Source organism: Diaporthe amygdali, assembly GCF_026229845.1.
Source record: "Diaporthe amygdali strain CAA958 chromosome Unknown NODE_7_length_1459731_cov_64_868725, whole genome shotgun sequence".
Lineage (NCBI taxonomy): Eukaryota > Fungi > Ascomycota > Sordariomycetes > Diaporthales > Diaporthaceae > Diaporthe > Diaporthe amygdali.
The window spans coordinates 1,141,588-1,156,310 of NW_026517027.1; the positions used below are offsets into that span (position 1 = coordinate 1,141,588).

Here is a 14,723-nt window from a genome sequence, read left to right on the forward strand (position 1 = left end):
TCTAATTGACATTGTGTTGATCTCTCTGTAGCTTGCTGCTCACGTTCAATGCCCACCATCGCCATCTCTGTCCCTCCATCTGCTTCTGTAGCTCCTGATGCAGGCTTGTGGGCAAATTTATGCAGCTGAAATGGATGGTTACACAGCATATATACTGGGATTTATCTGGCATCCATTCCCCTGCGAATATCATCAGAATCACGTCCTGTTGACCTCGGTCATTTCTATCCATCTTCACCACGCTGGATGACATGGACCCAATCTCTGCTCTTTCGCTTGCAGTCAACATATTAAGTGTGGTTGATTTCTCCACCAAAATCATCTCCGCCACTTCCGAGATTCGCAGCTATGGGGAGACCGTCACAAATTCCGACCGGCGACTCGTTTCAGAAGATCTCCTATCATGTTGTGCTAAGCTGAGGGCAGCCAGAACTGAGAAGACTGCGCTGCCTGTCAGTCCAGCGGACGATGCGTTCTACCAGCGTCTAGAAGGATTAGCTGATGAAGCATTAATCATTGCCGCCGATATCCAGCGCACCCTTGCCAAGCAACGACCCGGTGCCTCCCAGTCCGTATGGAAAAGCCTGCGGCATGCCATACTTGCAACATGGGGTGAGGGAAAGCTAAGAGATAAGTCCGAGAGGCTCGTATTCATCCGCAACGAGCTCCAGTTTCACGTTATCATCTCTATCAAGGCTAAGGTGGACCTGCAAGCCCTGAGGGAGAGTACTCGCGTCCAAGCACTTGACGAAGACACCCAGAGGTTGATCCACGCGGTATCGACAGACTGTGAAGCTACGCGGCAGGAACTAGCTGATCGTACTGAGACATTGAATGAAAAACTGGATGAAGCTCGTTGGTACTCCGACAAGCAGCATCAGGAGTCGACGTCCCTGGCACTTCACCATCACCGCGAGCAAATGAACGCCATTCGGAACATATCCAATCATCCCAAGCATGCCAACGAACATGTTGGTGTTTCAACAGTCATACAGGAGGTTTTGAACGCTCTCTGGTTCTCTAGAATGGCAGACCGGTTCGATGATATCGAACCTGCCCACCACCAAACCTTCGAGTGGATCTACTCAGGCGAGATAGACAACAAGCTATCAAGGCGCACGTTCATGGGATGGATGGCAGGCGAAAGCGGCGTCTATTGGGTCAGCGGCCGAGCCGGGTCAGGCAAAAGCACCCTGATGAAATTCTTGGCCGGAGACGGCCGCACGAAGAAAGCTTTAACGACATGGGCAGGCGATCGTGAACTCATCACTGCTAACTACTGGTTCTGGAGTCAGGCTCAAGACTCACTGCAAAAATCTTTGCATGGTTTCCTAAGGGCTCTTATGTACGACATCATCCAGCAGAATGGTGATTATGCAAGATTGTTGTTCCCAGATCGATTCATTATTGACAGAGATTGGGCCGACTTCCCGACCTACCACGAACTAAAGAGGGCTTTCAAAAGGTTGGTTGAGGCAGACAAACCCCCTGCATGTGTTGCCTTGATGATAGACGGACTCGACGAGTACGAGGCTCCCGAGGAAGAGCATTTTGAGCTTGCCAGGACTTTGAAAGATGCCGCCAGAGCAAAACATCTGAAGATTATAGTTTCTAGCCGTCCGGAAATGGCTTTCGAGACGACTTTCGTGGACTGTGAGAAGCTGCGTCTGCATGAGCTCACGCGTTCAGACCGCATGGTTTACGTCACTGATCATCTTTACGGACACCGGCGATTCGATTTCCTCGTCAAGCAGGCCGAAAATGGTGAGAGAGAAAGCAATAAGTTGATCACATACGCCGTCGATGAATCCGAGGGAATTTTCCTTTGGCTGAGACTAGTTGTCGCGGCATTGATGGAAGATCTCAATACTTGTGCCACTCTCGCTGAACTTCAAGCTATCCTGGACAAATTCCCACGTGGCTTGGAAGAGCTCTACCGTCACATGTTGCGAAGGATTCCAGAAGAACGCCGAACAAAAGGCATTCAGCTCGTTCAGCTGGTCCGTTGTGCTGTTGCTATATCGAAACGGAGGGCCTCGAATTCGATCGGGCTGGCTCCGCCCATATCTGCTCTCATGCTGTCTGTGGCACACTCAGACTACAGGGATATCATCAAAAGGAGTCAAAACCCGCTTAAGCAAACCGAACATAACGATATCATCCAAAGGATCGACCATCTGTTGAGGAGCCATTGCGCTGGGCTATTGGAATTAAAATACCGCATGCCAGGAATTGAAGTCGTCAATGAGAACAAAGACTGGAAAATTAGTAGCTCGATCGAGGACCCGGAAATTGCCTTCTTGCACAAATCAGTGGTGGAATTCCTCGACCGTACCGATACACAGTCAGAACTTTTGCCAGTGGCCACGGATGTCAACCGCTTTAATCCCTACGTTTCGCTCATCTCTTGCCTCCTTTACAAGATCAAAATACACACTCTTTCAAACTATCACTGGCCTTACAAGTGGTCTTTGGTCCTGCGAATCATGCACACAGCTGTGTTCGCCGAGATATTCGACTTGGAGTCCACTAAGAATCTCCTCGAGAACCTCGACCAGACTATGGAGCAAATATTTCGCAAGAACCAAAGGAGACCACGCGATGCTGAAATAACAACCACGAAGCAAGTCACTCATTGGTCATGTCACTGCCCATGGTTGCAAGCGAATTGGCACCATGCCCGAGAGCATCGCGATCGAGAACTCCCCAGAGGTGGTAATATACTGTCTTTCGCCATGGAGAATGGGCTCGAGCGATTCCCGTTGTATAAGCTCAGTCATCAAGAGGGTTGCGAGCGGCAAAATCAGGCCGCTTCGCTTCTCATAGCTGCCTGTAGAGCAACGACATTGCAATGCATGATGTCGGGTGGAATCAGGCCGGCAGTCATCCTGCAACTACTGAAACTCGGGGCCAACCCGAATTGCTATATTGAACACACACAGTCCGAAGGTAGAATATTGTCGACAACACCATGGTTAGAAATGCTGCGTACGCTTAGGCAGTTGAGTCCGACAAGTCTGGAAGGGTTCCGTCAGCTTTTTGGGGTGCTCAAGGCTTTCCTTGAAAGTGGAGCGGACCCTGAGGCACAAATATATCATACCAGGGGGGCAGAAAGCTCTTTAGCTTTGGATTGTACGGCAAAGGACCTGATCCAGCGGTGTTTCACCCGCAACTCAGGCGGTGATCTCATTCACTTTGTCCCGTTCGAGGAGGCGTGGCAAGCATGCGGCCCATTGATTCATTTTCCTGCTACTCAATCCTCCAATTTCTATGTGCCGGAGCTACCTGACTTGATGCTGTCACAACAGATTGAGAATCACCATTTTCTGTCCCCAAGCGACACCAAGCAGATCGCGGAATGGGGAACAATATTGATCAAGTTGCTAGAAAAGACCAGGAGACGACGGCGTGCGATTTCGATTCTTCACAAGCTTGCTTGTCAAGTGTAGTAGATTTGAATAATATGAGCCTGAAGATTCGAGCGGCGAGGAAAGCAGGAAGCCACAAATGCCAAGTAGATGTGAACCAGGTGGCCATTCAGACATCGAGACCTCTCACTGCGAACATGAAAACTGTAGAGACTTGATCTGCGATTTCAGAGGCTGCAAAAACTCTTGGAAAATTCAAAGGTACCACGGATGGTGAAAAAGCCGTTTCTCCTCATGATTCGAATGCTGGGCTCTCTCTAATACATTCAGACATCAAGCATATTCTATGACCATACCATAGATAGCCCATCCCAATAGGTCCTCCTCAGGAGGCTGTAGTAGAAGAGTTTCGACATTCAGGCGGGTTGCGCATGTATGTACCAAAGCGGACATCTTTGAGCGAAGCAATAGTAGTCTTTGCAGCACAGTGAGCATCTTGAGGCACGTCACAGAGCAAGAAACTCTATGGAGGATGCACACAAGAGACGGCATAGATTAAAAACGAAAATGACCAAGATGAAGCGGCAGCCTCATCTTTATACAATTCCAGAACGGTGAGCCTTTACCTTATCCCCAACTTGGGCATGCATGCCATGGTCGCTTCATTTCCCACGTTTCGAACCGCAACCATGGCCGCCATCGGGCACCTGCCATTGACAGTATGACACCCATAGCTGCAGAGCCCCCAGGATAGTCGCAGCAAGACCGAACAGTATGGCAAGGGCGAAAGCTGCCACGGTGATCCAGTACGTGTGTCGAGGGCTTTTCCTTCGATCGGCCCACTTACCCACTGTTGAGCTCGGTGTAGGATCTTCCGCTTCCTCATAAATAAGCTGGAGGCGAGAAGCCCAGTGAGGGTAGATATCAAAAAGATCTGCGGTGTTGAGAATGGATCTTCGAAACTTCTCAAATTTTTGTATGCCCTTGATTTGTAAGTCAAAGGGAGCAGACAGCCTCTCGTCCCGTGCAGGGGTTTGCTTCCGCCATACCATCCACTTTCTCCGCGGGCGGATGATTGAGTCGAGCCACGCGCGATCCCTCGGTGGGAAGAGGAGAGTGATGGTCATGAGCGTCTCTACTATGAAATCCTCTTGAAAGCAGCCCCTAGGAGTCCGATCGATTCTGTCAGAAGGACATCCGTCGAAAGACTCTTGTAGTCTACGGCTATTTGAGGCAAAGATGATTGGCTTACCGCTCCAATGATCGTGCAAGGTCAACTTCTGTAGCACCCTGGCTCTTCTTGGTAATTTCCAGCATGGAGACTAGCTCGAAAATGCGTAATTTCTTCCCATCACGATCCAGATCGAGGTGATCTGGAAGATGCCTTGTCCACTCCAACTCGATGTCTGCGTGATTCAGTAGATACCTTGCACATAGCTTGCTTCTCTTGATTGGAGTTGGCGCAAAGTTTGCGATGGACGACGGGGATGGTGATTCTGGGAAGGCGTTCTTCAGAACATCGTGTAATGTTGCAGAATCGTCCCAATGTACTTTCACAGAGTGGCTAACTATCTCGTTTTGACTCATTGTCAAGTGGGTAGCCCATACGAGTCTGACTGCCTGAGATAAGGCTGAATTGATCTTGAAGCTCGGATCTGACAATGCGACTCTGATAGTATCTTCCAGCTTGGGCATGTCGATTGTCTCTGATACCGTAGTATGTGCGCTCCCAACAAGCCGGCCTTGTTGGACCTCTTCGACCGCGGCTTTCAGGTCCTTCTTTGGTACTCCCATATTTTTCTTCAATAAAGAGATGAAAAAGAGGGCCTGGGTGCTTTTCCCTCCCAATTGACTCAGACAGTACTCAAAGTAAGCCGTCAGCGTTTTGTCCATGCGGTCGTCAAGACTTAGGCCCCATGCGCGATCAACTAGACTTTTCTTTGAGGCCGCGTCCATTTTCCGGAATCTATGTTTGAGCTGGTTAGGACGTTCACATGAAGATGCAAAGGACAATGACGTTTTGAATAGACGAAGATCCGCTAGCAACAATTCCAAAATGCTGAGGCTGATCTTAGATAAACCACGTGATGATTTATCAGTGTCGATGATTGGCTTGTGCTGGTCGCTATGCAGGTGGGCCGCTCTGCAGGTGGGCGTTCTCGCGGGGTCGGCAACCATCCGTACTCTACAAATTATCTATACTACATCGTGTGGCTAACACATGCTTTCGGAATGTCGCAGGTAGAGCAACATATTGTGGAGCACGGGCTGGTTCGGGAAGACACAATATTGCCTGGTGTACCATCTAGTCCTTCTCTACTAAGCCAACTTCCACAAGAGCAGGCTCCCGACGACAATGGCACGAACACAGACCTTGCCCTTGACAATCTTATACTGGATTCAACTTTGGAATTAGACTCCACAAAACCAACCACGCTGATGACTGGCGCGAATCCAGCCGCCCGGGCTATGAAGGACAAGCAGAAATTGGATGTGCCGAATGCAATTGGGAAGCGCTGGACGAAGATTGTGCGCGGCAATGCTGACCAACGTGGCACAAAAAGGTCGCAAGGTCGGCAGATCCAGCGACCATGCGGTGCGGCTGTTGGAGCTGGACAGAGCCCTCTCCGAACGTCAAACGCGAGAGATCAGAAACGACACAAGTCTTTGGAAACGATCAAGAAGAACAAGAACATCATTGAAAGGCTGCTCAAAGTGGAGTGGACGCCAGTTGACACTGTGGAAGAAGTACCCTCGTTCGACTGGGAAACAGAAAAAAAGTTTGAAAGATTCGAGAGCCTTATCGATTCGACAGCAAAGACTCTTGGTCTAGCGGATCTGTGTATTTCATATGAAAGGGTTAAAATAAACGGCCAAACCCATGGGTCCAGAACGCTACCCTATATACGCCTCACGGGATTCCGAGATGTGGACTCGGTTAAAGTTATCCATGCGAAATTGACGAAAAGAAAGTTCAGGAAGTTTTACGACCCGCCACTAAGTCTTTGCTATGAGATACAAAGATCCGGAACCTCGTACCTAGCGGCTTCTCCAGATGCCTACTTAATCGGAGAACCTCAGCAGGGCACTCTTTGCGGGTCCCTCGCCATGATTGGTACAAATCCTACACGACGTATTGTCACCGTCGGTGGAATCGTCAGTTTTCAAGGCGCTATGTGGGCAACAAGTGCTGGTCATCGCTCGACACCCAGATCTGCATCTGCGATAACCGCAGCAGACACTTTGACGGAAGAGACTATCAACCCGGAAGACTACGACGACAGTATCAAGTCAGCTTTAGTCATTGGATCTCCAAAACGAAATGAAGCTACTCCAAAAATACCAATGCAAAGGCCAATGGAGAAATTCGACAATATTGCCAAGGTCAGACTGGGTGAAGTTGAGAAGACCGGAGAGGATTGGAGTCTACTTTCGATCAGAGATCCTGGTTTAGCACAACCTAATGCCGTATGTCTTGGCTCTAAAGTTAGCTACCTCACTCAAGAGGCTGAAGCACCGGTTGCAGGGGAAGTGATGGTTCTGGCAGGTATAAGTGGCCCACGGAGACTGATCATGTCCCCTGGCGCGGTTCGCTTTCCCCTGTCGTCCCGTGGATGGATCACCACTTGGAAGTTGAAATATGGGTCAAACCCTCGTGAGTTGCACAATACTTGGGATTATTTTGTCCCCGACCGAGATGTCGCTATGACGGTTCTCAATTGCTGACAAGTCTACGGCACAGCTCTTGTCCCAGGAGACTCCGGCTCATGGGTTGTGCACGTCGGAAGTGGACGGGTCTTTGGCCACATAATTGCTAGTAATGATGACTACGCATATCTGATGCCTTTGAAGTTTCTATTCAGCCAAATCAGCGATGTTCACACAAACACAATGCCTTCAAGTCAGGTTTGCATTCCTCCGGCCTTCGACATGATAGCGGGACTCGCTCACAACAGCTACCGCAACGGTTCGCACGAAGTTGCACTGAAGCACGCGCGAGAGTCCATCCAAAAAGATGTGCTAGAGATTTCCAAGGCTTCGAAGACAGCACGGATCATTCGAGACTTCTTGGACTCTACAAACCAGAAAGGACGGGAAGAGTTCCTGGTTAGTGTCATCATGCAGACGGGGGCAGATATGACCACTGGATTGGAGCTTCTGAGGGAACAGCTGAACAGTGAAAAGATACATGGGGTCGAATTGACGAACGAGAATATCTCGGACTTCATTGAACTGCTCAGCGCAGCTGCAGCTCGGACCCGACGCCAGTCCCCTGGAGAGCCTACAACGGAAGGCAGGATTGGGAGTGATGCGCAGACACACTTGATTCAAAAGTCATTTCCCGCTACTAACACTTTTGTACCCAGCCAGTATGATGACATGCTTCTCCAGCCACTCGTGTTATACTCGCTAACCTGGCTGGCCATGCTGCAGGGGTCCAGAACATACTCGCAAAACAGTTTTTGGGATAGACATGACTCCTTATCCTCTTCCTGTCCGTCGAGGACGATACTCTAAAGACGCAGGTCAAATTAGTAAGTCTTCACTCACAATCTACGCCCCGATTTAGCGCCATTCAAGAGCTTATGCAGCGTAGACGACAAGCATTCAGCACGTGCGAAGCACGCAAATGTGTGCGCGATATCTTATTCGGGCCGTAACGATCTGTTATCAGTACAACTTGAGGATTATCGTACCCTCGACGCTTTAGCGGAGCGTCTCTCAAACCCGATAGGTGAAGTGATACCTGAGTTTACTTTGTTCGTCGTTGAAGACTTATCTTACGAGGTAATGCAACTTCTCGGCTCGAGCTTTGACGTGGACTCGTCCTTCTTCCAGAAGCATATTGAGATTCCAGTCTGGCCTGATCATCAGTCTCGGCGGGAGCAGCCGAACCTGAAGTTGGCCGCCAAAGGCCCAGACTGGTTCCAATTGAAGTTCGTCAGATCTCGATGTTTTGAGAACATTGAGTCTTTCCAAAGCGGCGAACGCGAAGCCAGTTGCTTTAATAATCCACGACGTCTAGTCGGCGACAGGGGCACGCAATTCAGGGATAACGAGCAATCTACGATGGGGCTCATGGGGAGCAAGGCAACGTTGTGGATGAAACGCTCTGTAGATCCAGGCGTATCGACAATAGGTATATATCGTTGGTTCCAGTACATTGACGTGCGATGCGATTCTGATCTTTTTGTGGCAGGTATCCTCTTGCTTGATGCGACCATTTCCGGCGGACATACACCCGGGCAAATTTATTGGAACTGGCATCGTCCGCCACCGGTTGGAAGTTCATTACCACCTGCTCCAGCGCCAAGGACAGATTCATTCTTCGATGTTTTCGTTCACGTAAGTCAGAATGAACGTACCTTTTCTCCTTCATATCAGACACATAGATATAAGGTGTACGTGATGACGAGTTCTGTATCAAATTAGTCCACTACGCGGCTAAGAAGCAATATTAGCAAGGATCACGAGGGGCGAAGAAGAAGACATTGTGAAAATAATTGCTTGCATGCCATGCTATATTTAAGATCAGCTGCTGACTGATGGCTCACAGTGGGCGAGAAACCCGAAAGCCTTCCATTTGCAGTGCGACATTCAGCAGTCAACGACAGACGTGCCTATACAAGTTTTGTTGCATCTGATCTGCGCACAATGGCTCGAGATCTCTGCTTTTATCAATTTTCGCCTGAAGGAGGTTGACCAGCTTTTCACAATCCCGCCTAGCTCAGATCTCGATGCGGGCGCAGTCGCCGCCTCCGAGCTCGACCACTGGCGTATGATCGTAGCGCAATGCCGCGAGGACTTGGCTCATACCATGTTGGTTCTTCGAGAGATGTCGAATTTCACCCTAGCTTCCCAAGGAGTGGCTAGTCAGCACAGCCATAGCCTTATGAGAGAGTACACAAATACAGAGGCAGTCACTGCCTACGAACAGGACTACCTTCGCGTACTCGGATATATGGCAGAGCACCAGCAGAGGATCGATAGGCTGACTCGTATTTCTACGGCTATCAGCCGCTTAAATCGTTACAAGCTTGGTTGCAAGGACCACAAGAATCTGCAGGTCTTGGCTGGCCTATTCACTTTCTTCACTCCTCTGGCAGTGGTCGCGTCGGTTTTGTCCATGAACACGGATATGACGAATTTGCACGGAACGGTCAAGTCTTGGGCCAGTAGCGCTGTTCCGGCCGACTTCCTTGTTTTGATCTTATTGTGGATATTTACGCTGCCACGCTTCGGACAGTGGGTGAAGTCGTCCCGCTATAAGTTGGCTGTGTTGTGCGGCTTCGAAAATCCACCTGTGATGATTGGAGGATGGGCTGATTTTGAGCTGTAAAAGTATCAAAAATTTGAAAGGCCATTTTCACGACTGCCGGAATTTTGGGGTTACTCGGAGGCATCTATAAAGTTTATTCACTTACACCAGCTCGCTTGCCACGGTGAGCCGTACCCAACAACAAGTAGAGCCTACTTGGGACGAGCTAGGCTCTGGGCTCGATGCCTGAAACTTTGGCTAGGAATGTCAATGCAGAGTGTTCCTGGGATTAGCTGCTAGAGCAAGTTGGTGCTTGATCACGCGTTCAAGTCAAAAGCCCCTTGTGTCTTGCCTCGCAAAGACGCAGGCAAAAAGACTATTTGCGGATATGCACAACTCGGTGCTATACCGGTATCGAATGTAGCTGTCTTTTCACCGCGCAAGCTCAACATCCGAGACCGTTTTTTTTCATCCTCGATCTTCCTACAAAGGAACATGTCCTTTTGCTTCTGCTGCCACTGAAGAAATGAACCATCTCTGATATCAAAAAGGTTTCCCATTGGCAGTTTTTGCGAGACTGCGACATGCTATTCACCTATGATATTGCTTTTGCTAAATACTAAAGCATAGCTTTGCATTGCAGATCTCCTTATTCAAGCTCAGGAATCCATGACAGTTTATCTTTCTAATACAGAAATGGACAGGCGTTCGTGAAATATAACTTCGGCTTATCGACCACGAAAAAAATACGCGGGACACACCGTGGACACGGTGTTCTGAGAAAAATCACTAAGACATCACATCAAGCAAGCTATGGACATGGTTCAGTAGGACCGAAAATGGTGTTTTTAGTTTCGCCAAGCATATGGACTATATTGCTTGAAAAGGGGGCCGTCCAGCCTCGCCCGAATCCGATCGTGGCGGTACCGAGTCATATTACAACTTTAAGGTTCGCGCCGGGAATAGCATCACCGGGCAAGCCGGCTCTAGTGTAAACAGGAGGAAGTCGCCTTATTAGATTTCCCTGCCTCGCCACGGGTATATGAACAACAAAGCTCACCCTTTTTTAACGCTGATGGCTAAGGCACTTCAGTTGAAATTGTAATTGCAATGAACTAGGACCAACAGCTGAAGTAAAACAAAAACCTCCAAAATGAAGCCAACCACTATCTTCGGCCTCCTCATCGCGGACATCGTCGGTGCAGTCGACATGAGCCCCTACAAAGCCGGCACAGGTGTCGAGGATGGTTTCGCAGCATTCGTCGAGGAGTGAGTAATTGCAAATTGAATACTTTGGATTCTCAGGGATGATTTTTTGGCTAACAAGCCTGCTCAAGGTACTACCGCATCTCCGAGGACAAGGCCGCAACGACTACATTTACGGATTTCTGGACGACGGACGGAGAGCTCATCATCGCAGGGAATGCTTACCAGGGTTACGATGCTATGCTAGCCGTCAAGCAGGCGCTTCTTCCAGCAAACGGGAACAAGGCATGGTGGCACTTGATCAGGGGCTCCGAGGTCGTGGGCGAGGCGTCAGACTCCAAGACATACATGGCAGATATTGTGATACAGACGACTTACACCCCTGGCAATTGCTCCCAGGCATAGTAAGTGAAGCACATCGTCTTAGGACTTATAAGACAGCTGGCTAATGAGTGTCGCAGTGGGAATGCGTCCTTCACGCTCTTGAAGGGCAATGATGGGCTGCCGATCTTGACGCCGCATAGCCAAGAAATGACCATTTACAATCTTTCCGTCTCGACTACGGCCTCGCCAACGGACATTGCTTGCACAACGTCTTGATAATACTGGAGCTCGCTTCGGCGTATGGCGTTGGGAGACTCTAGGGGCACATGGGAAAACACGCATGGAGACACTGTTCTGGAATGATTTATGACTTGTTCTACCTATAGAAAGAGAAAGTACTTATCAAGTAATGAATATTGAGCCTTCCACGTTGTGAATTTGTGATGAACATTCCAATACGCAGAGCCACAAGGCCCTCAAAGGAAGATATGTTGATGGGGTATCCTTCGGCAGATCTAGATAGCCATGGCCAGAGGTTCCCCAATGGACACATAACAATTACTCGAAGTACATGGGACGTAAGAGGATAGTCCGCCGATCGAGACTGAGCTTTGATGGTCTTGAAGCTGCTCTGAAGACATGACTTTGCACAGGACGGACCCTTGATGGACCTCTCCAGGGGTGTGTGGGTGGAATCTGCCTCGCCCCCAATGGCTCCGATAAGATAAGCCCCGCGGTCATCGACCCCCTGTTCAATTGAGTCACTATGGACAAAATTTCCTGAGTCACCCCGCGTTCGTACAAAATAGGAGCCGATTTCCATTTCCTCCCCCCTTCTTGGTCAGTAAACAATTAGGATTCCACAGTGCAAAGTCCACGACAAAATGGCCGGAGAAGCAAGCGACAAGGCTCCCGCAGCTCCTGCTGAGCAGCTGGAGAACCTCCAGCTCGACGAGGTCACTGGGGAGAAGGTATGTTTGCCAAAGCCCTGCCACTGTGACTTTGACTTCCCTCTTCGCGTGGGTTGGACGCTCACCTCGTCATTATATGCAGGTCTCCAAGTCCGAACTCAAGAGGCGACAGAAGCAGCGTCAAAGAGAAGAGGAGAAGGCCAAGAAGGCGGCTGCTGCCCCTCCCAAGGTTGCTTCCAAGAAGAAGGAGGATGAAGAGGAATTGGACCCTCGAATGTACTACGAAAACCGAAGCAAGGCCATCAAGACGCTTCTCGAGACCAACAGCCCCAATCCTTACCCTCACAAGTTTCATGTCACCTATGATGACAAGCAGTTTGTCGCCGACTATGAGCATCTCAAGGTGAGAGCCACCGGGTCCCTTTTGCTGTTATGTTAGGCGAGAGCTGACCAAGGCAACTGCGTACTGTAGTCCGGAGACGTCGACCGTACCAAGGTGCTCCAAATCGCTGGCAGGATCTACAACCGAAGGTCTCTTGGCAAGCTCATTTTCTATGACCTCAAGACCGCCGCCGACACCGTCTCCATCGGCACGAGCATCCAGATCATGTGCCAAGCCGAGAACGTCCCCGAGGGCACCACCCCATTCGAGAAGCAACACGAGAACCTGCAAAGAGGTGATGTGATTGGAGTCATCGGATACCCAGGCCGTACTGCGCCCAAGAAGCTCATCGAGCAGGGCAAGCAAGGCGAGCTTTCCATCTTTGCGTCAGAGGTCATCCTGCTCGCACCTTCTCTGCACATGCTGCCCACACAACACTATGGTTTCAAGGACCACGAACAACGTTTCCGTCAGCGATACCTGGACCTCCTGTTCAACGACGCTTCGCGTCAGACCATGTGGACCCGGTCCAAGATCGTTCGGTATATTCGAGACTTCTTCAACGACCGCCGCTTCCTGGAGGTCGAGACCCCCATGATGACGGCCATCCCAGGTGGAGCCACTGCCCTGCCCTTCATCACGCACCACAACGATCTTGATTTGGACATGTACATGCGAATTGCACCTGAGCTGTTCCTCAAGATGTTGATTGTCGGACAATTTGGTAAGGTGTTTGAGCTGGGAAAGAACTTCCGAAACGAAGGAATCGACCTGACCCACAACCCTGAATTCACATCTGTCGAGTTCTACTGGGCATACGCCGACGTCTATGACGTCTTGAAGATCACGGAAGAGCTCGTGTCTGGCCTCGTCAAGCATCTGACTGGCGGCTACAAGACCAAGTTCACCAACCAGCACGGCGAGACCTACGATGTGAACTGGGAGGCCCCATGGCGACGTGTGGAGATGCTTCCAGAGCTGGAGCGTGTCAGTGGCGAGAAGTTCCCGCCCTACGAGGAGATGCACACAGCTGAGAGTGGAGAGTTCCTGAAGAAGGTTCTCAAGAAGATGAATGTTGATTGCCCGCCACCACTGACCAACGCTCGCATGCTCGACAAGCTGGTTGGAGAGTTTATCGAGGAGACATGTATCAACCCAACGTTCATCCTGGAACACCCCGAGCTGATGTCTCCACTCGCCAAGTACCACCGAGAGAAGAAGGGTCTGTGTGAGCGATTCGAGGCGTTCGTGTGCAAGAAGGAGATTGCCAATGCCTACACGGAGTTGAACAACCCCTTCGACCAAAGGGCGCGGTTTGCAGAGCAGGCGAACCAGAAGGCCCAAGGTGACGATGAGGCACAGCCAATCGACGAGAACTTCTTGACAGCACTGGAGTACGGTCTGCCACCCACGGGTGGTTGGGGCCTGGGTATCGATCGGCTGGTCATGTTCTTGACGGACAACTACGCCATCAGGGAGGTGCAGGCATTCCCTTTCATGAAGGACGAGCAAGGAGGCAAGAAGGAGAAGCTGTCAGATGTGGTTGATATCGAACCGAAGCCGGCCGAGGGAATTGGTCAGTAATCTTTTCTACCCTGCTTCTCGGCATGTTTGCTAACCGTTTGCAGCACACAAGTAGGGACGGGCGGTTCCCAATATTGTCAGAATGATTTTAGAACCAGTTCGCGCTTCTTATATCAAGAGGGACCCAAGATGATCCACGCTGAACAACTTGGATATGATAGGCTCATAAAGCCTACTCGCTCCCTAGAACGCTACCGACGGGCCCACGGGTATAGATAGAGAGTAGATGTGGCCTCCGGCCCCTGCCCTGACACCCTAATGCGACCTGATCAATATACACTTTGCTCTGGGATGTTTACCTGTAGAACAATCTCTCCTGGTATAACCACTGAGACCTCCAAGATAACATACTAGAGAATCTCGTTTGTGAGAGGGACCCTTGGGATAACTCTTTCTGGAACAACCTCTTATGAGCCTCATGAATAAAATCTGGGACTTGGGGGAACAATGAGCCATCTATATCATCGGAGTGGGCTTTTCCTACGAGCAAGCACTGAGTTACATTTTGGCTATCGTTCCACGTGCTGTCCGCACCGGGCCTTGAAGGTGGAGTAGAGATGAGATTCATTCTTCAAACGACATCTTGCTACATCAAATGGCACAGTACCGATGTCTGCCGGCGGCCCACCGTCCCACAAATCTATCTATCTTTGTGTCATGAATCTTAAAATCCAACGCTATGCAGCTCA

The 14,723-nt window shown here is 50.0% G+C and overlaps 5 protein-coding genes across 5 annotated transcripts; 4 read left to right on the forward strand and 1 right to left on the reverse strand.

Annotated features, from left to right (window-relative positions):
• Positions 1-251: 251 nt before the first annotated feature.
• On the forward strand, positions 252-3,449 carry J7T55_013990 (small s protein; the record flags this gene model as incomplete). Its single annotated transcript, XM_053140917.1, has 1 exon — positions 252-3,449. One exon carries the CDS (start codon positions 252-254, stop codon positions 3,447-3,449), a length of 3,198 nt encoding a protein of 1,065 aa, XP_052996326.1.
• A 581-nt stretch (positions 3,450-4,030) lies between these two features.
• On the reverse strand, positions 4,031-5,324 carry J7T55_013991 (uncharacterized protein; the record flags this gene model as incomplete). The annotated part of the gene is made up of 3 exons (XM_053140918.1): positions 4,031-4,158; positions 4,216-4,532; positions 4,621-5,324. 3 exons carry the CDS (start codon positions 5,322-5,324, stop codon positions 4,031-4,033), a joined length of 1,149 nt encoding a protein of 382 aa, XP_052996327.1.
• A 483-nt stretch (positions 5,325-5,807) lies between these two features.
• Positions 5,808-9,708, forward strand: J7T55_013992 (uncharacterized protein; the record flags this gene model as incomplete). Its single annotated transcript, XM_053140919.1, has 4 exons — positions 5,808-7,023; positions 7,111-7,738; positions 7,961-8,714; positions 8,926-9,708. 4 exons carry the CDS (start codon positions 5,808-5,810, stop codon positions 9,706-9,708), a joined length of 3,381 nt encoding a protein of 1,126 aa, XP_052996328.1.
• Positions 9,709-10,780: 1,072 nt separating this feature from the next.
• J7T55_013993 (uncharacterized protein) lies at positions 10,781-11,433 on the forward strand (the record flags this gene model as incomplete). Its single annotated transcript, XM_053140921.1, has 3 exons — positions 10,781-10,896; positions 10,965-11,237; positions 11,295-11,433. The coding sequence occupies 3 exons, from the start codon at positions 10,781-10,783 to the stop codon at positions 11,431-11,433; spliced, it is 528 nt and encodes a 175-aa protein (XP_052996329.1).
• A 608-nt stretch (positions 11,434-12,041) lies between these two features.
• On the forward strand, positions 12,042-14,089 carry J7T55_013994 (lysyl-trna synthetase; the record flags this gene model as incomplete). Its single annotated transcript, XM_053140922.1, has 4 exons — positions 12,042-12,128; positions 12,211-12,471; positions 12,541-14,026; positions 14,079-14,089. 4 exons carry the CDS (start codon positions 12,042-12,044, stop codon positions 14,087-14,089), a joined length of 1,845 nt encoding a protein of 614 aa, XP_052996330.1.
• Between the last annotated feature and the right edge of the window lie 634 nt (positions 14,090-14,723).